Raw genomic sequence first — 21,386 nt, forward strand, 5'->3', positions numbered from 1 at the left:
GCTTTGAGTGGAACTCACTCCTCATTCCTTCATTTTCATGCATGTTTCCTGTTAAGGTGTGTTCATTTTTTGAGGATGCTGTGTAGCATCTTGATGATCCCAGATGGCTTACGTACTTCATTGCCCAGAAGAAGCGAAGATGAAGTGTGGATGTGGCTATATGTAAAAATTCAGTGAATTATGACCTATGAGAGCACTTTGAAAAGTAAAAGTGCTTTTTCTATTGTAAAATGTTCTCATTATAGTTCTCTTCCTCTTTAGGATTTAATGAAGATGCTTCGCAAGGAAGCAGATTTGAAACAAATACAGACTCTAGTACAAGGAACTCAAACAAGACTCAAATATTCACAAAGTGAACTAGAGATGATTAAAAAGAAGCACCTTGCTGCTTTTTACCGGGTAATGTAGATATAAAATTTTATGGAGATTAGAACCAGGACGTAGAATTTTAGGAGTTACATTTATATAGCACCATGTAATTTTTACCCTTTACTCCATGATTGAGATTATATTATAGTCTTTTAGATACTTTATTTTCATGGTTGTTAATCTTATTATACAATTGTACCTGAATTTATCTTACCTCATGGATTCCTTTTTTGTTCTAAAAGATACCTATCACGTTTTTGGCTTCACTGTATAAAGCTAAAATGGCCATGTTAAAAAAGAATGTTTTCTCTTTTGTAAATAGGAGCAATCTCAGCTACAAAGTGAACTACTAAATATTGACTCTCAATGTTCTATGTTAAATGAAGGAATCAAAGAACGGCAACAAAGAATTGAAGAATTGCAAGAAAAGATAGATAAGGTTATGAATAATATATTTATTATTAAATGGCATGTAGAACATAGTTCTAGACCAAATAGCAGATTTAGGGCTTGAGCATGTACTAAGTTTTAATGGTTTGCCAAGTTAATTTTCTTGTGTCTTTTGAGAACCGCCATTGCCCATCTCAGGAGACAATGACCAGTGTGTAGTTACTCTCTTCTGCTCTCCAGCCTTTCCTTGCTCATTGTAAAAGTTACAGCCTCTTTCTTTCTCCCACTGCCCTTAACATCAGGAAAGAAAGAACTTTGTCATTTGGATTGTATTGTAAGATTACTTATTCAGCCAGGCCAGGTGGCTTTAGTTAATTAGAGCATCATCCCCTGCACAAAAGGGTTTCAGGTTCAATTCCCAGTTGGGGCATGTGTGGGAGGCAACTGATCGATGTTTCTCTCTTTCTCTCTCTCCTCTCTCTCTAAAAATCAATGAACATGTCCTTGAGTGAGGATTTTTAAAAAGATTACTTATTTGCTATGTAATTAATTCTGGAACATTTATTGTATTTGGCAGGCACAGTGCTTGGCTCTGGGGAAACAAAGATTTGGTCATCTAGCCTCTGCTTATAAAGTGACAGGAACTTTCAGGTTTAATTCATTTGCCTGTTGCTTATCTTTAATCCTTAGAAAGTTGTTTGTCACAGCATCACTCAGTAATTTTCACCCATTGCTTTTAGTTTTATTCTACCTTTTTATCACATAATTTGAAACCACACTTTAGTGTAGCCCCTCAATTATCTCCTTTCCAGATTAAGACCAGTTCTGGTAACCATCCTCTGGGTGCTGTTGTTTGTCAATGCCCAGAACAAAGCATCATGTCAAAATGCTGTCTGACCAGTACAGAGTACATGGAACACTAACATAGAGCTGTAACTTTCAGGGTTTAGATTGTCTACTTTTGTAAGTTATAGTTCACTGTTGCATCAACCAACCACATTCATATTTAATTTATATTCAACTAAATCTGAAAGTTTTAAAGAATAGGTCTGTCACCTGGCTAGTGTGGCTTAGTGGATTGAGCATTGTCCCTTGGACTGAGAGGTCCTGGTTCAATTTCCAGTCAGGGCACATGCTTGGGTTGTGGGCTCAGTTCTCAGTAGGGGACGAGCAAGAAGCAGCCGACGGATGTTTCTCTCTTACTTACATTCATGTTTCTATCTATCCCTTGCTCTCTCCCTCTAAAAAAAAATCAGTTAAAAAAATAGGGCTATCCTATAATTGTACATAAATGCATGGCTTTACTAATACTAAGGTTGAATGTTTTGTTGGATTTGACTCATTCCAGTCTTCTTAAATCTTTTTGAGTCTGAATTCCCTGCTCTAATCTTTTGGCTTTATACTGCCTAAGACACTACGGTATTACTCATATAAAGAATATTTTATTTATGTAAAACATTATATTTTGGTGTGGGTAATGTAATTGAAATGTTTTCCATTTTAAACACTTAATGAAGCCCTGGCCGGTTTGGCTCAGCGGTTAGAGCGTCGACCTGCGGTACAGAGAGACCCGGGTTCGGTTCCCGCTAAGGGCACGTACTTCGGTTGCAGTTTGTCCCCGGCCCTGGTTGGTCGTGCGGGTGGCAGCCACTCGATGTGTCCCTTCACATCGATGTTTCTCTCTCTCTCTCTCTTCCTCTCTCCCTCCCACTCTATCTGTACAAAAAATGGAAAAATATCCTCGGGTGAGGATAATAAATAAATAAATAAATAAATAAATAAACACTTAATGAACCCAAAACTCTTAATAAAACTAGTTTTGCACATTCTTAATCTTTATAGGAAGAAATTTGAAAATAGATGGGTATAGTTTATGGAGTTCAAGAACAAGAATGCACTGGCTCCTCAGAGTACAATGATGCTTGTTGGGATTAGTTTTGGCCTAATCCAGGAAAACCTTGGAGGGGAAAACTTTAAAAGTATTGTCTATTTACTTTTTTATAGTTAACTATTAAACCAATTGTTTTGAAATCATTTAAAAGGTTGAAGATGATATTTTCCAACACTTCTGTGAAGAAATTGGTGTGGAAAATATTCGCGAATTTGAGAAAAAACATGTTAAACAGCAACAAGAAATTGATCAAAAAAGGTATTTTTATTTTAAAATGTTGGTAAGCAATGTATACATATATAAATAACTGTTATTTCATAATTTAAGGGACTTATGCCTATGGTAGTCTTTATTTCAGTTTATCAAGAAATAGCTAGTAAACATTTATTTTTATAAAGAGATCTAATTCTTTTATTTCATAATTTTTTAAAGAGAGAACACAAATATACAGAATAAGAGAATGGGGACATAGTTACACAGTGGTTATCAAAAGAATAATAAGACACTGATTTACTGAGTTCTCTGTAAATATTTATATACATAGTTAAAATGATAATTTTCAAGAAGTAATATATTACCAAGATAGAAAAATCTAAGGAGGCCAGTTATCATAGGAAAATAAAGTAAAAAATCTTCTACCCATTCCCATCCCCAAATTCACCAGGGCATATGGTTCCACAGAGTAATCATCCCTGCAGACTTTAAAGGCACAGGAAAGTTCAACATTTAATATTTAAGAAAACCAATATTTAAACTATTTCATAGTATGGAAGAGGGAGAAATATATCTTTTAATGAAATAAACATAATTTAAATGCCAGAATCCAAAAAGGTATATACAATAAGAAACTATAAGCCAGTGTCACGTATAAATAACCAAACAAAATAAGGTTAAATAGAAACACATTGCAATAACAAATGGTAGAACAGTATACCATTATCTAGTAAACTTTACACCAGAAATGAAAGAATGGCTCCAGATCAGGAATTAGTGCTGTAATTTGCCATGTTAATAGTCAAAGGAGAAAAATTACATGGTCAACTCTATAGATGATGAAAAAAGCACTGGACAAAATTTAGCGTCAATTTTCGATGAAAAATTCTTAAAATATGACTAGTTTAATAGATACCTGTGATATAAAGAAATACATCTTATTCTAAATCAGTATTGTAGCCCTGGCTAGTTTTGCTAAGTGGTTAGAGCGTCTGCCCTCAGACTATTGAGTCTCAGGTTCGATTTCAGTCAAGGGCACGTACCTCATTTGCATTTCGTCCTTGGTCCTGGTCAGGATCATGCAGGAGGCAACAAATCAATGTCTCTCTCACATGGACATTTCTCTCTCTCTCACCTTCTCCTTCTCCCTCCCTTCCTCCCACTCTATTTGAAGATAAATAGAAAAATATCCTTGGGTAAGGATTAAAAAATATATTTAAAAAGCCCTGGCCTGTTTGGCTCAGCGGTTAGAGCGTCGGCCTGCGGTACAGAGAGACCCGGGTTCGGTTCCCGCTAAGGGCACGTACCTCGGTTGCAGTTTGTCCCCGGCCCTGGTTGGTCGTGCGGGTGGCAGCCACTCGATGTGTCCCTTCACGTCGATGTTTCTCTCTCTCTCTCTGTTCCTCTCTCTCCCTCCCACTCTACCTGAACAGAAAATGGAAAAATGTCCTCGGGTGAGGATTAAATATATATATATATATATATATATTAAAAAATAATAAATCAGCATTGTATTTTACACCCTGGCCAGTGTGGCTCAGTTGGTAGGAACTTCGTCCCATTACTACAAAAGATCGAAGGTTCGATTCCCCAGGGGCACCTACCCAGATTGTGGGTTTGATCTTGGTTGGGGTGTATATGGAAGGTAGCGGATCAGTGTTTCTTTTTCATATCAGTGTGTTTCTCTCTCTCTCTCTCTCCCTCCCCATTCCCCCCTCTCTAAAATCAATAGAAACATGTTCTCAGGTGAGGATTTAAAAATTCATTCATTCATTAATCAGCATCATATTTTAATGGACTGACACTAGACAGGTTTCTAGTAAAGTTAGAATGAGAAGCATATCAGTATAACCACTGTTCTCTGATGTTCTTCTGGAGATACTAATTAACAGAGTTCGACAAGAAATAGGAAGTATAAATATTTCAAAGAGAGGAGGTACATTTTTCACTGTTTGCAGGTTACATGGTATATATCCAGAAATTCCTAGAACACAGAAACAAAAATAGAGAATTCAGTAATAGAGTTGAATAAAAATATTAATGTAAATTTTTATTTAAAAATTAATATAAAAATTAATTTTAAAATATCATTTTTATGTACAAACTACCAGGCAGAAAATATATTGGAAAGAAAATATCCCAATTATATTAGAGAGGAAAAAAGGTAAAATATTTAGTGTTTAGAATCAACTTACTAAATGTGAAAGCAATAGATAAAGAAACCTTTTCATCGAGACTGAGAGACATAAACAGAAACTTGAATAAGAAAGAAGGGCATCCTTGTCCTTTCGTAAGGAGACTCAATAGGATAAAGAAAATAGTTCTCCCTAATTTAATCTATAATTTAGTATCTCAGTGTATGTATAGGCAGGATTTGTTTTTAGCTAGATAAGCTGATTCTAGAGTTCATTCAGAACTAGCCACGAAAAATCTGAAAAAGATAATGAGAAAGGACTAGAACTTACAGATTTAAACAGAGTATAAAGCTACTTTAATTAAAATCCTAAGGTACTGGCTCACAAATACAGTCCGGCAATACACTTAGGTTTATAAGGGAAATTTGACTTAAGAGAAAGGTGGCATTTTATATCAGTGGAGAAAATATACACTTTTCAATAAATCATGTTGGGATACATGTATTAGCAGCTAGAAAAAATATATTTGAGCCTCTTCCTCATTTTTTAGACTCAGATTAATTCCAGCTAAATAAAAAATTTGAATGTAAATAACATAAAAGCATAAAATACTAGAATAAATCATAAGAGAATTTTCAAAAATAATCTCATGTTAGGAATGTCTTTCAGTATGACATAAACTCTGGAAGCCATAAAAGAAAAGATTGGTAAAATGCAAATGTATAGAAATAAAAAAAAATGTTTGCATAGCAAAAGCACCATGAAGAAAATGAGAAGACAAATGACAATTTGAAAGAAAATATACATGCACATATATGTTTAGAAATTGTAAGAGTGGTTGCCTCCAGGGACAGGATGAGAAAGAGATATTTTATTTTTTGTATATTCTTACATCTATTTTTCCTTTTCTTTACCCAGCCTCTCAACCACCCTCCTCTCTGCACACAGTCTTTTTTGGTTTATCCAAATAAATATGACTCAGTCTTCTGAACACCCTACAGCAGCAATTTATTTACACCTTTCCTTTTTTTTTTTTCCTTTTTTAAAATTATTTTTTATTGATTGATTTGAGAGAGAGAGAGAACAACATCGATTTGTTGTTCTACTTATTCATTCATTGATTTTTGTATGTGCCCTAACTGGGAATCAAACCCACAACCTTAGCTATTCAGATGATGCTCTAACCAGTGGAGCTACCTGGCCAGGACTATTTTAAAAATCTTTTTTTTGCCCTGGCCGGTTTGGCTCAGCGGTTAGAGCCTCGGCCTGCGGTCCGGAGAGACCCGGGTTCGGTTCCCGCTAAGGGCACGTACCTCGGTTGCAGTTTGTCCCCGGCCCTGGTCGGTTGTGCGGGTGGCAGCCACTCGATGTGTTCCTTTCACATTGATGTTTCTCTCTCTCTCTCTGTTCCTCTCTCCCCACCCCACTCTACCTGAACAAAAAAAAATGGAAAAATGTCCTCGGGTGAGGGAAAAAAAAAAATTTTTTAAATCTTTTTTTTAATTTTTCAATTATAATGGACATACAGTATTATATTAGTTTCGGGTGTACACCCCAGTGATGAGACATTATATAACTTAAGTGATCATCCTAATAAATCTTGTACCCATCTGATACCATGCATAGTTATTAGAATATTATTATTATTTTCCCTATTCTGTACTTTACATTTGCATGACTATTCTGTAACAAACAATTTATACTTCTTAATCCCTTTACCATTTTCACCTATCTCCCTGGTCCCCTTCCCATCTAGCAACCTTCAAAATGTTCTCTCTCTCTCTCTCCATATATATATATATATGTCTGTTTGTGTTCTGCCAAGTGCACAACAGTGATGAGGATAAGATTGTATTCAGAGTCGACGGACTCTCCCTTTCCCAAGATATAGTCACTTTATACAGGGGCTGGCAAAAGTAGGTTTACAGTTGTAATACAAATAAGATAATAAAAAATAATACAAGGGTAAACTGTTGCCCTGGCTGGTTTGGCTCAGCAGTTAGAGCATTGGCCTGTGAACTGAAGGGTCTCAGGTTTGATTCCCAGTCAAGGGCATGTACCTGGGTTGCATATTTGAGCCCCAGTCCGGTAGGGGTCAAGCAGGAGGCATCCAATCTATGTGCCTCTCTAACGTCAGTGTTTCTCTGTCTCTCTCTCTCTCCCCATCCTCCCTTCCACTTTATCTGAAAATCTGTGGAAAACTATCCTCAGGTGAGGATTAACAACAACAAAAAAGAATACAGTGTGTTTCACCTACTCATAACTGTAAACCTACTTATGTAGGTTTACACCTATAAGTGCAGGTAAAACTACACTTATATTTAAAAGGAATTAAGGCTATGCAAAAAAAAAAGGAAACACAAAGCATTATGACTGCAGATTATGTAATATCTAGACTTCACTGTATTATACTCATCTAGTTGATTTGTTGATTTTGTATTAGGCATTTCTGTTTTCAGTTTTATTGAAATATTGATAATACATCACTGTGTAAGTTTAAGGTGCACATCACAATGGTTTGACCAACATATATTGTGAAATGATTACTGCAGAAAGTTTAGCTAGCATCTGTCATTTCATAGATACAATAATCAAACATAATTTTTTTTAATCCTCACCTGAGGATATTTTTCCATTGATTTTTTTTAGATAGAGTGGGAGGAAGGAGGAAGAGAGAGAAACATACAGCCAGTGATTGATCATGTAACCGAGGTATGTGTCCTTGACCAGGAATCAAACCCTCAACTCTTCAGTTGCAGGTGGATGCTCTTAACTGCTGAGGAAAACCAGCCAGGGCTCAAACATAACTTTTTAAATACAAAAGTAATATGTGCCTCTTGTAGAAAATAATTTTAAAAATCAGTCATTATCCAGAAATAAACTCTATCAACATTTTGGTCTATTTCCTTTTTTTTTTTTTTAATCCTCACCTGAGGACATTTTTCTATTTTTTGTTCAGGTAGAGTGGGAGGGGGGGAAATGAAGAGAGAGAGAAACATCTATGTGAAAGGGACACATCGAGTGGCTGCCACCCGCACGACCAACCAGGGCCAGGGACAAACTGCAACCGAGGTACATGCCCTTAGCGGGAACCGAACCCGGGTCTCTTGGGACCGCAGGCCGACGCTCTAACCGCTGAGCCAAACCGGCCAGGGCGGTCTATTTCCTTTTTTAAAAATTCTTTATAATTCTTTCATAGTCTATTTATCCAATGGTGGACAAGGAAGGTCAAGCCCTTGCCTAGTCTAGGCTTTTTGCACTTTCATGTGCAAAAAGGATCAGCTTTTCAAGTGCTATAAGAAAGTTTGCTAGAATTATGATTGTGTTGAATCTATAGATTAGTTTGGGAAGAACTGACATTTTAACAATACCAATCCATGAACATGGTGTCTATCTTCACTTATTAGGTATTCCTTAATTTCTCTCATTAATGTTCTTTCATTTTCAATGTATAGGTTTTACACATATTTTGTTCAATTTATTCCTAGGTACTTAATATCTTTATGCTATTGTAAATAGCATTGTTTTTAATTATCAGCTTCAGATTGATTGGTGGTGGTATATTAAAATAAAATTGGTTTTTGTAAATTGACCTTTGTATTCTGCAACTTTGCTAAACTTATTAGTTCTAGCTCTTTTATAGATTCCTGAGGATTTTTTACATAAGATGATCATGTTGTCAGTGAATAAAAATTTTTTATTTCTTCTTTCCCAATTAGTGTGGCTTTTGTTTCTTTTTCTTGTCTTATTGCACTAGCTAGGACTTCCAGTACAATGTTGAATGGTGAGAGAAGGCATCCTGTCTTACACCCAGTCTTAGAGATAAAGCATTCAGTCTTTTACGGTTAAGTATATTAATTTCAGGGAGCCCTTTAGCAAGTTGAAGTTTCCTTCTATTTCTAGGTTGCTGAAATGTTTTTTTATGAATGAGTGTTGAACTTTGTCAAACAATTTTTCTGTCCTCTAGTGAGAGGATTGTATGGTTGGGTTTTTGAGGAGGTGGTTATTAATATGGTAAAGTACATTGGTTGAATTTAGAATGTTAAAACAACTTTGTATAACTTGGATGAACCTACTTGAGCTTTGTTATATTATCCTTTTTAAATGTTTTTGGATTTAATTTGCTAAAATTTTGTTAGGGATTTTTGCATCACATTCATGAGTATATTAGTCTATAGTTTTCTTTTCTTTCAATGTCTTTGTCACATTTTTATATCAGGGTAATACCAGACCTATAAATTGATTCAAGACTTGTTCTCTTCTCTGTTTGTTTGGCTTTTTTTCTGGAAGTTACTATAGAACAATATTATTTAATACCTAAATGTTTGGTAAAATTTGCAAGGGAGGAACCATTAAAGGAGCAGCAAGTGAGGGGAAAGGAAAGCCAGAGTAGTGTGGTATACTGAAGCCAAGTAAAGAAGTGTTTCACTCATGCACAGTCTGTAGCAGAAATACACCCCTCAAGAGTTTGTTTTTAACCACTCCTACAGGCAGAATGGTCAGTGGTTAAGAGCTCGGATTCAGTTGTCCCTGAGTAATGTGTCATGCTGGCTCTGTCACTTCCTGAGTTGCCTTGGGCAAGATACTTAACTTTCTGTGCCTTGGTCTCCTTATCTGTTAAATAGGGACAGTGGTCTCACCTGCCTCAGAGACAAACAACTTAAGTGAGTTATTTTATGTAAAAGCATTTATAATGGCCCGATGGGTGTGGCTCAGTGGTTGAGCATTTACAGGTGTACCAAGAGGTCACCTGTTTGATTCCCAGTCAGGGCAACATGCCTGGGTTGCAGGCTCTATCTCCTGTAGGGGGCATGCAGGAGGCAGCCAATCAATGTTTCTATCTCTCTCCCTCTCCCTCTCCCTTTCCCCAACTCTCTCAAAATTAATAAAACTTTTTTTTAAAGCATTTATAACGGTGCCTAGATATTAGTAACCTGAATTAAACAGCACTCTTTGTTTTTGTCGTTACTGTTATTTTTGTTGTTCTCTTTGTTTGAGTAGTATATAGCACAGTATCTGATACAATTAGTTCTTAAAATGTTTCTTGAATGAATGACTGACTCTGTTAGGATATTTGAGGGAGACAGAGTGGAAAGGATGAGCAACAGTTGATATTGGAACTCTTTATTTAGTTTTTATTTTTTTCTTTATTGATTTTAGAGAGAGGGAGAGAGCGGGAGAGATAGAAACACCGATGAGCGAGAACATTGATTGGTTACCTCCTGCATGCCCCTCACTGGGGATTTGGCCCACAACCTGGGCATGTACAGTGACTGGGAGTTGAACCCGCGACCTCTTGGTGCATGGGTCCATGCTCAACCACTGAGCTACACCAGCTGGGCTTTTGGGGTTTTGCTTTTTTTTTTTAATTCTCACCCAAGGATATTTGATATTTTTCTGTTTATCTTCAGAAAGAGTGGATAGGAGAGAGAGAAACATTGATGTGAGAGGGACACATCGACTGGTTGCCCCCCGGCATGATCCGGACCAGGGCCAGCGCCAAACCACAACTGAGGTGAGGTGCGTGCCGTTGACCGGAACTAAACCTATAACTCATTGGTCTGAGGGCTGATGCTCTAACCGCTGAGTCAAACTGGCCAGGCCTATATTGGAACTCTTTTTTTTTTTTTTATTCTCACCCGAGGACATTTTTCCATTTTTTGTTCAGATAGAGTGGGAGGGGGAGAGAGAGAGAAACATTGACATGAAAGGGACACATCCAGTGGCTGCTTCCCGCACTACCCAACCAGGGCCGGGGACAAACTGCAACCGAGTTACATGCCCTTAGCGGGAACCAAACCTGGGTCTCTCTGGACCGCAGGCCAACGCTCTAACTGCTGAGCCAAACCGGCCAGGGCCAGTATTGGAATTTTTAAGAGGAGTTTATGAAGCTGGCAAAGTAGGGAAGTACATAAGAAAGGAACATGTTCTTAAATTCCAAGTTTGGAGTTTGTGAATGAATAGCTATTTCAAACAGCTGACTAAGAATAAATACAAAATTGTAACTTGAAGAGGGGAGGAAACCTATATAACAGATTTAAGAAACATCATATGCAATGTATGGCTACTGATCAAAACAAACCAGCTTTAAAATAATGAGACTCAGGCCTGACTGGTGTGGTTCAGTTGGTTGGGCATCATCCTGTGCTCCAGGAAGTCACTGGTTTGATTCTGGGTCAGGGCACATGCCCAGGTTACAGGCTCGATCCCCAGTAGGGGGCATTGCAGGAGGCAGCCAATTGATGTTTCTCTCTCATCAATGTTCCTATCCCTCTCCCTCTCCCTTCCTCTCTGGAATCTATTTATTTATTTATTTATTTTATTATTTGCATTTATCTTCAGATAGAGCTGGAAGGAGAGAGGGAGGAAGAGAGAGAGAAACATCAATGTGAGAGAGACACATCAACTGGCTGCCACCCACACAACCCCATGGAGCTGGGGGCAAACTGCAACCAAGGTACATGCCCTTAGCGGGAACCAAACCTGGGACTCTGGTCTGCAGGCTGGTGCTCTAACCACTGAGCAAAACCAGCCAGGGCTCTGGAATCAATTTAAAAAAATTGTTTTAAATAGATAGGAAATTTGCCAATGGTAGTAATTTGATAATGAAGGAATTATCTTTTCTATCTATAATAGTGTGTGGTTATGTATTAAAAGTCACTTCACTTTCAGAGATACATACTAAAATACTTACAGATGAACTTATGTATGTCTGAAATTTGCTTTAAATAATCCAGTGAGGGGAGGGTAGTAGGTGAAATAAGGTTGACCTTGAATTGATAATTATTAAAGCTGGGTGATAGCTATGTGGGAATTCATTATAGTACTCCTTCTGTTTTTGTATTCGCTTGAAATTTTCCATGATAAACAGTGAATTGAAGGGTTATGTTTAGCACTTGTAATGCTTTACTTTATTACACTAGATTAGAATTTGAGAAACAAAAAACTCGGCTTAATATTCAACTAGAATATAGTCGCAATCAGCTGCAGAAGAAACTGAGTAAGATCAGCACCTTGAAAGAAACTATCCAGAAAGGTAGAGAAGACATGGATAACCTGAGGAAGGTAATTAATAACGAAGGGTCTTGCCATGGTGACTTCCTTCATTGAATGCACCTTGTGCTCCTAAGTGTTATAGAGGGCTGCGGGGCAGGTTTGACAGGTAACTTGAAGTAAAATGGGCACAGCTTCAGGAAGTATTCGATGTTGAAGCGGAGAGGATGCCACAGGTGACTGCTCCTCACTTAGGCAGTTGGCGGACAGGAGAAGCAGGTCAAGGAGAGAGAATTCTGGGCCTGTGGGGCCTGAGCTGCCATATGGCATCTGGATGGCAGTCTGCCAGGTAAAGAGCACATGGGTAACGGGGAGGTCTAGGCTGGGCTGTAGGGTACACCGACCACACGTGGATGTGGAGACTCCCAGGCAGGGAGGGAGGCAGTGGCGAGCTGTGGAGCGGGGATGGGACTCGGCACTGTCACATGGGCTACGGGGAGAACCAGGGAGGCAGCCTAGAAGCCCCGGAGTGTCTGGGAGGAGGGAGTGATGAAAGTGAAATTTGTTTAGTCAAAAAAGTAAAGTCTGTGTCTGTCTACTTTGCTGATTAAAAGATTGTAGTAGCAAGAACATTCTCACCGGGCAAGGGGAACAGAAGTCAGGTGGCATTGAGCTGAGGACTGAACCCCAAGTGAAGGACAGTGAAAGGGCAGTGCTCACCCACTTCCGAGCAGTGTCCAGTGAGGGGGTCACGTTCCGTGAGAGGCTCCCCGCAGCATGAAGGATGAGGGTGCATCTATCTCAGAATGACGGCCTTGGTTGCATTGATAAGAAGATGAGCTGTTGACCCTCTTGATGTAAAGATGGTAAGTGCACACCGTCTCCACTTAGGCTGAGGAAGATTGTCTGCAAGTTGTGGATGAACTCATGGCGAAGCAGCAGCAGCTTCGGGACGTGTTCACCGCTCAGAGTGCCAACGTCGAGAAAGTCCACGCTCAAACTGAAGAGGAACGGAAGAGATTTTTGGCTATTGACAGGTAGTTAAGAAGTTTATCAGTTTGAAAGGCCATCACCAGAATTTTAGAGATGTTTATTATGAATTTGACATTTATTATAGGAAGTTTTATTATTTGAATATGTGTCCTTTGTTGCTTTCGGTCCCAAATCACACTTTCCAAACATTCTCATTTAGGGGAAAACCAAGAGAGATGCTTAGTTGTTTAGATTGAATTGTTCTTTTTGGCAGATAAAACATAGACTGTATAAAGAGTCCCTTACCCTGCATTCCTCTGGACGTTGGTTTCTACCTGTTACAGAGTGCCCCTCTAGTCTGTTTGTGTGACAGAGCATAACAGAGGAGGGCTGTGACTACATGGCTGCCTGTCCCATCTCAGCTACTTAAACCCTGTGCCCTCATTTCCTCATCAGTAAATGGGGATAATAGTGCCTCCCACAGAGAATAGCTGTGAGGACTAAATGAGTGACTGTCTGTATGCCTCTCAGAACAGTACCTGGCACCTGGTAGGCGTGTGTATCTGCCATGATGATGATGATAACACTTTGAATCAGTTGGCTTTTTTGCACCACCATGACATCAGCTCTCCAGTATGATTGACACAACCATACGTGATCAGATGAAATAAATGTTCTTTGTTTCTGCTCTACCTCCTGCCATTTCATAATTTTCCCAACTGTTCAAAGATCTTCAGTGTTTCAAGTGTCAACAAAAGAACATCCAGCCTAAGAAAAAGTCCTGTATCCCTGGCCGGTTTGGCTCAGCGGTTAGAGCGAAGGCCCACAGTCCAGAGAGACCCAGGTTTGGTTCCCACTAAGGGCACGGACCTCAGTTGCAGTTTGTCCCCGGCTCCGGTTGGGGTCGTGTGGGTGGCAGCCAGTCGATGTGTCTCTCTCTCTCTTCCTCCTTCTCTCCCTCTCTATCTGAAGATGAATGCAAAAAAGAAAAAGTCCTGTAAGAGTTTATTTGAGCCAAACTGATGACAATTGCTGGGAAGCAAAATCTCAATGGATTGAGAAAAATGCTCCAGAGAATAGTGATTTAACAGCTTATTTTATACATTAGAATCAGAGGAGGAGACATAAGGGAGTTACATAAAATTCGTTGGCAGTAGATTAAGGGGACAGGAGAAAGAAAAGCAAGAAAACAGCTAAGATTGAATAAAAAGTAAAACTGAGAAACACATTTTTACAAACACATTTTTACAAATATTTAACATTTACAGCAATAAGATAATAAGGGGGTCTTTGGTCTCTGCTCTGGTGGGAGATTGTACCGGATGGGTTTGGAAAAGAGGATTACTTGACATTTCAAGGGTGTGTTATCTTAGATGCAAAAAGACAATAGACAGGCTCACTAAAGGTAAAGACAGACCTTTGTCAGGGAAGACGTAGGCCTAGGCGGTGACAACGCGCCACGACTCACTTGGGTTGGGTTTGTATGTTCAGACTCTCTCATGTGGTTCCTTTGAATCTAGGTTTGTAGGCAGCCATACAGGCCTCCCCTGAGCCTGTCAGGTTCAGTGTGCGGCCCCTTTTTTATCCACACAAGACCCAGCCAGAAAGTTTTTTAAGATTCTTGAATGCAATGAAAGTTTATTTACACTTAATTTTTTTTAAGTTTAAACAGAACCACATTTTTGTTGCCATATTCTTGAAAACCATATAATTCTTACTTTATTTTTTGGTTCTGTTTTTGGGTTCTCTTTAAAATCATACGTTGTTTCAGCTGGTAACATTCCCAAGCCCTCATGTAGGACAGAAGGCCTTATATTAGTGGTGGTGGTAGTGAAAAAGTCCAGACTGTGCAGTGACCGAATTGGCAAGACATTTCTCTTGCTAACAGACTCTCTTGGTTTGAGGTTCTAAAATGTGGAGCTTATATTCAGGTTGAAACGCAGCTTGATTTGGGTGGCGAACACACAACACAGCATACGGGTGATGCAGAGCTGTACACCTGAAACATATAATTTTATTAACCAGTGTCACCCCTATTAAACTCAATTAAGTAAATAAATAAATAGAAATGCAGTTTGAAAAATTGCACAGGTTTAAAATTAAAGTAAGCAGGAAAGAACTGTATTGTTGTTAGCCTGATTAAAGGGAGGATGCTCATTATTGAATAATTCTCCCTTGGATTAACTAATTACATTCAGGAGTGTTAAAGTTTAAATTACAAACATCAGTGAGATCACTTGAGAACTTATAGCACTCATAGGAAAAAAAATTTTATGTAAGTTTATAACACATTTTTCTTCTTTGGTGGAATTGTACATAATGAGTAAAAAGTAATAATTTTTCCTATCTGTGTGTTTACAGGGAAGTGGGAAAATGGCAAAAAGAAGTTGTAATCATTCAGTCTTCTCTGGAACAGAAACGGCTAGAGAAGCATAACATGCTGCTTGATTGCAAAGTTCAAGACATTGAAATAATTCTTCTGTTGGGGTCACTGGATGACATCATTGATGTAGAGGTATTCTAGCCAGTGATTTAGAATGAGTGCAGCTGTCTCACTTAATGTAATGCCCTTTACTGCTTAGTGACGTCCCAGCTCTGAAGGCCCTTCCCCATGTTCTGACGCCCCTTTTAGAGGCAGAGAGGACTTGGCCTTCTCAGACGGAAAAGAACCAATCGATCCTCACCAGAGGGCCAGAATGGTGTGCAGTTCTCTCCTCTCTCTTGCTCATCCAGGTCCTGTTAGCCCACAGATGGACTGGAGATTCTTACCTTTATAGAGACACCCAAGAGAATCAGAAAGTTAAAGCTGTTGGAGTTAGGAACACCTGGGGAGGTGCCACAGGGGACCGCAGGCAACGTGCAAGCCCACTAGCACTGGCAGCCCCGGTGCTCGGGAACACGTATGTGCTTTGTGGAGGGTTCTCCTCGGCACCTTCACAACTCAGGGTGGTTCTCACAAGAAGTGTTCCTCACCGAGTCCGTGCAGGTAGTGAGAGGGCAGGGGAGGCAAGAATGGACTCCCCAGGAATCAGAAGATAAAACCAGGGTCCAATGATGGACATTTCTGTTGGCCTTTTTTCTTTATCGTTGCATTTGAATTGCTTAGTACTCTTTAGGTTCATTGGAAGTATATGCCCTTAGCTCTGTCTCTCATTTTAGGAAAGATACGACTATACAGTTCAGAAAGAATATCTTAATATTAGCCAATCCAGAAGATGCTGAAAATCGTTATTTATTTGCCTCCTAAGTCATCTCTGAGTTCGTACTCTGTTAGTGGACCACTTCTCTGTGTCCTCCCTTCCACGTCCCTCCTCCCCTTCTGCTCTGCCCTCAGCCAGCCAGGCCATTCGGTTCCATCCAGTTTTCCATTCCAGAAGAGGCCCTCAGTCCTTCGGAATCTTCAGAATGAAGTGTCTATAAAAACAATATTTCTCTTGCTAATATTGACCGCTTTTTCCCCCTTAAACATATTTATATTGATATTTTCGAGAGGAAGGAAGAGGAGGGGAGAGAGAGAAATGTTATGACAGAGAAACATGGACTGGCTGCCTCCTGCACACCCCTCACTGGGGACTGAACCCACAACCCAGGCATGTGCCCTGACTAGGAATCGAACTAACGACTTCTTGGTGCATGGGACGACACTCAACCACTGAGCCACACCAGCCATATGACCACTTTATTCTTTTATTTAATCTTCAACCAAGGGTATTTTTTATTTATCTTTAGATAGAGTGGGAAGAAGGGGGAGAGAGAGAGAGACCGGAAGAAAGAGAAACATCTGTGTAAGAGAGACACATTGATTGGTTGCCCCCCACATGACCCTGATCAGGTCTGGGGACCAAACTGCAACCAAGGTCCGTGCCCTTGACTGGAATCAAACTCACTCTAACCACTGAGCAACACCAGTCAGGGCTTGAGCACTTTTTATAGCATAATTCTGATGTGATAACATACTCAGTCTTTTTTCTCTGTTTCAGGAGAGATCACATTCTAGACAGGCGGTAAGGAAAGGAGAGAACAGTTCTTGGCCACAAATGACGTGACCCAATTCAGATGGCTTTGTGTGTGTGGTGAGGGGCTGGTGAATGGATAGGGCTGGGATGGAGGTCGGTCTCGTGCACGACTCAGCCCAGGAATCCAAACACCTTGTCAGGAACTCGTCTGGCTCAGTGTATACTGGCTCCTTCTTCAGGTCAGCTGTCCCCATAAGGGCAGCTGCAGCCACTAGCTTTGACCAGAGGGAAGAACTCTGGCTTGTTCTGGGTCATCTGTCCACTCTTACGGGTGCAGAGAGGGAAGGGAAGTCTGTTAACAGAAGTAGACGGGAAAGAAATAGAAAGTCTGTTTAAAAGGCAATGTCGCCCTGGCCGGTTTGGCTCAGCGGTTAGAGCGTCGGCCTGCGGTCCTGAGAGACCCGGGTTCGGTTCCCGCTAAGGGCGCGTACCTCGGTTGCAGTTTGTCCCCGGCCCTGGTCGGTCGTGCGGGTGGCAGCCACTCGATGTGTTCCTTTCACATCGTTGTTTCTCTCTCTCTCTCTGTTCCTCTCTCTCCCTCCCACTCTACCTGAACAAAAAAATGGAAAAATGTCCTCTGGTGAGGATAAAAAAATAAATAAAAATTAAAAAAAGGCAATGTCATTTTAGAAGAGGTTTGTTATAGAGCAGAAGAGGAGGAAGCAGTCTTGGTAACCAACATCCGAGTGAGCAGTGTTGGTCCTATTGCTCCTTCAGCTGACAGACATCCAGGCTTGCGCTCCACCATGCCCACCAGGGATGTGGAATCATTTACTGCTTTATTAGCTTGTGAACTCGCATATTCAGGGGCATAGGGTATTTCAAAGCAGGTGTGAAGACCTAAAGCTAGGCTAATACTGAATTGTTATCTAAAAAGAAAAAGGGGTAGTTTTGTTTCACTTTGTGCTGGTCAAGCCACACTGGAATATGGCATTCGCTTGTTTAAGCATGATGCTTTCTAAGAGTAACGTGTCCAGCACAGTGAGGAGGCCCGACCACACTGCTAGGCAGAGAAGGCCTGGGGACATGATCCCCCTCCTCCGATGGAAGATGGTCTTACACAGAAGCAGGATCACATGGGCTAGGGTGGAGGCCACAGAGTTGGATTTCTGCTTCTAGGGAACACTTTGTACTAGAAAGATGGACAGCCTATCGTGGTGAGTCCCTGACTGGAATTTCATCAGCACATCTAGTAGTGGCCATGCAATGGGGATGCCCTGCGAGATGGTTTCTAGAGCCCGAATGGAAGAGGCATGCGGCATAAACTCTCCAAAGGGCTGAACAAGGATTACTGGGTAGAAATGTGTCTTACAACAGTGGTGAGGTAGAACCTGAGATTTCCCTTCCACTGGGGGTAGACTAAGAGCCTGAGTTAGCTGCACGTACCAGGGCTCTCACAGAAGACTCTTACATTGTCGGGGAGACCACAGCAGATCACTGGTCCCAGAAGCATCCGAGATCTTGTTGCCTACGAGTTTGAAATTCTCCCAGCTCCGGGCTGAGGCTCACTGTTGCTGGCCTTCTGACCAGGGTTTGAGTAGCAAGTCAGCAGATGACTCCTGGAAGTTCAATACAAAATACGATGTCAAATTACATAAACAGAACTGAGAGATTCAGGGATTCAGCATTACATTTTGTATTCAAGTTCAACTTCTATGAGAACTGTTTTAACATGTTACATAAAATTCAGGCATAATTCCCAAAATAGTTTCACTGAGTTTGTTTTTCAGAGAATATCTAGGAAGAAATGGTGACAGGTTTTTCTCTCTCGATGTGTGAATCTTGGTGTTTGGTATCCGTATTACACTGACAGCCAGCCTACAGCTGAAGAAGTGCTCGTGTGTGCGTGCCTTCTGCGCTCTCCTTCCTTCCTGCAGGGAGTGACACGCGCGACCTGAAATGTGTGGTGCCAGTGATGGCACTAGGCCGTCACAGTGAATACAGCTGCCCCAAATCCCTTCCTGCACTTTCTCTCTTTTCCTTTCTTTTTTAAGTTTATTAATTTGAGAGAGAGAGGAATGTAGAGGGGGAGAGAGAAACATCGATGAGAGAACATTGACTGGCCGCCTCCTGCACGCCCCCCACTGGGGATCGGGCCCACAACCTGGGCATATGCCCTGACCGGGAATCGAACTGATGGCCTCTTGATTCATGGGTCGATGCTCAACCACTGAGCCACACCAGCTGGGTTCCTCCACTTTCTAGTGGAGGAGAGAGAGGCACACACACAAAATGGTAAACATAAGATACTCACATGGTTGGTGGTACGACAGGCTAAAGAAAGAATAAAACAGGAAAGAGAAACCAGAGTATTGGTGGGGGGCAGTTTGTAATCTTAGATGGAGGTGGCCTGAGCAAAGGTAGTAAGTGGAAGAGGTGAGTGCAAAGTGGCGCACTCGTCTTGGGGATGGTTGTCTGGACAGAGAGCAGTGTGCCAGCCCTGGGTGGATGTGTGCCTGCCCTGTGCGGCTGGAGCAGACTGAGCACAGACCAGCGCAGAGAGCCAGGGGGCTGGGGCTGGGCCTTGGCCTTCATGGCCTTGCAGGCCAACATCAAGATTTCAACTTTTAATCTGAGTGAGGCAACAGTCAGCTGAAGGGTTGGAGCAGACAGATGAATAGAGACCATCATTTCAGATAACCAGGAGAGGGCTTTCTTTGTTTTCAGTTGGGAACTGAAGCAGAAGGTACCCAGGCAACAATGGACATATATGAAAAAGAAGAAGCCATAGAGATAGACTACAGCTCCCTGAGAGAGGATTTGAAGGTAACAGAAAGATTTCTGTTGTTCATGACTAACAGTACATTGACTATTTACATAATGCAGAATAAGCTTTAGTCCATAGAGCATAAGTGCTAGGGGAAAGTAGATTTCCTAGTGGTTTATGAGGAAATCGTGTAGATAGGTTACATTTTATTTTATTTATTTTTTATCCTCACCCAAGGACATTTTTCCATTTTTTGTTCAGATAGAGCAGGAGGGAGAGAGAGAGAGAGAAACATCAATGTGAAGGGACACATCGAGTGGCTGCCACCCGTACGACCAACCAGGGCCAGGGACAAACTGCAACAGAGGTACGTGCCCTTAGCGGGAACCGAACCCGGGTCTCTCTGTACCACAGGCCGACGCTCCAACCGCTGAGCCAAACCGGCCAGGGCTAGATAGGTTACATTTTAAAATATATATATTTATATTAGCATTTGTCACGAAGTATTTTGTAGAACACTGGTACAATGAAATGTCTTGCCAAAGCAGCAAGGTTTCTGTGGTCACCAGTTTTTTGAAAGGCTACCCCCTTCTTGGAGATTCACATTCAAGTCTTTGGAAAGCCCCACAGTGGACAAAAGTTGCCAACATGCTCCAGTACCCTGAATTTGCCCTGACAGTGTCCCAGCGCATACCTCAGTGGGTGACAAGTCCGTCACAACTGCTGAGCACAGAACTGGAGTCCAGGGTATGGTCTCTAATGCAGCCACTCTGGCTCTTCTCCTCGGCATCCCTGTGGGCATGTGCTCTTTGCGTTTGACTCTGTGCTGAGGCTGCTTCCCTCGGAAGGGCAGAGTGGAAGCAGCCGTTCTTGGCTTTCCGGCCACAGCCATGGCCTTCAGAGAAGAGAGGGGCATTTTGCAGTGGTGCTGATCTTAGCATTAAGGAAGGCTTTTCCTACAAAGTTCCAGCCACTGTCCCCACATCACAGTGGTCTGAGTAGGACACACGTTCATTCCTGCCCAATCACTGTTGGGGTGGGTTGGACTCTTAGGCCCAGCAGGCCCCCCATCCCCAACCCCAACCCCTGCCCAGGTACACGGGATCCAAGAGAGAGGAATGGTCATCGCGGGCTCCGTGTGAGGAAGGAAGGAATGGTGAATGAAGGGGGCGGAGTAACAATATCCACCCCATCTTAATATATCTTGTTACATTTGTTGGGCTCTGTGGTATCTTTAGGCAATCTGAAAGAAGCATTTATCTTTTCTATAGTCTATTTAGTTCTTTTGTATTTAGGAAGTCCTTCTCACCTCATTATTGAATAAATATATTTTTTCCTGTTTATGGTTTTCTTTTACCTATTTAATCATCTGAAATTGACTTTAGTATATGGTATGAGGTAAGAATCTATTTCTTAAAAGGTGCCTAAGTTAAGCAGTTTACTCGTTTTCAAATAATTATTTTTCCAGTAAATAAACATGTCAGCTTTATCATATAGTAATTAACCCTGCCTGGGAGGTCAAGGTGATTTTCTGGAAGGTCACGCCTGCACCACTTTTTCTTTTTCCTCCTCGCTCAAGTTAGTGCTCTTTGTCGTTCAGGTCTCAGCTTTCATAATGTGCCTCCAGGGGGTGGATGTCCCCTCCCTGCGCTGTGGTACTGTGCTGGCCTGTTCGGGTTCCACACGGCCGTAGATGCCAG

The 21,386-nt window shown here is 41.0% G+C and overlaps 2 protein-coding genes across 3 annotated transcripts in view; one reads left to right on the top strand and one right to left on the bottom strand.

The window, feature by feature from the left end:
- SMC1B (structural maintenance of chromosomes 1B) overlaps window positions 1–21,386 on the top strand; it is a 73,341-nt gene that overhangs the window by 42,349 nt on the left and 9,606 nt on the right. For both annotated transcript variants that reach the window (XM_036278190.1, XM_036278191.1), the window contains exons 13-19: window positions 262–399; window positions 692–808; window positions 2,802–2,908; window positions 11,922–12,063; window positions 12,883–13,028; window positions 15,325–15,478; window positions 19,647–19,745. In XM_036278190.1, the coding sequence (XP_036134083.1) occupies window positions 262–399; window positions 692–808; window positions 2,802–2,908; window positions 11,922–12,063; window positions 12,883–13,028; window positions 15,325–15,478; window positions 19,647–19,745 (903 nt within the window). The remainder of the gene's footprint in view (window positions 1–261; window positions 400–691; window positions 809–2,801; window positions 2,909–11,921; window positions 12,064–12,882; window positions 13,029–15,324; window positions 15,479–19,646; window positions 19,746–21,386) is intronic.
- The window catches only part of FAM118A (family with sequence similarity 118 member A), a 37,329-nt gene continuing 34,452 nt past the window's right edge, over window positions 18,510–21,386 (bottom strand). Inside the window, exon 8 of the mRNA XM_036278194.1 lies at window positions 18,510–18,538. Coding sequence (XP_036134087.1) covers window positions 18,525–18,538 — 14 coding nt within the window. The 3' untranslated portion in view covers window positions 18,510–18,524. The remainder of the gene's footprint in view (window positions 18,539–21,386) is intronic.

The sequence above is a fragment of the Molossus molossus genome, unplaced genomic scaffold, assembly GCF_014108415.1.
Source record: "Molossus molossus isolate mMolMol1 unplaced genomic scaffold, mMolMol1.p scaffold_m16_p_26, whole genome shotgun sequence".
NCBI lineage: Eukaryota > Metazoa > Chordata > Mammalia > Chiroptera > Molossidae > Molossus > Molossus molossus.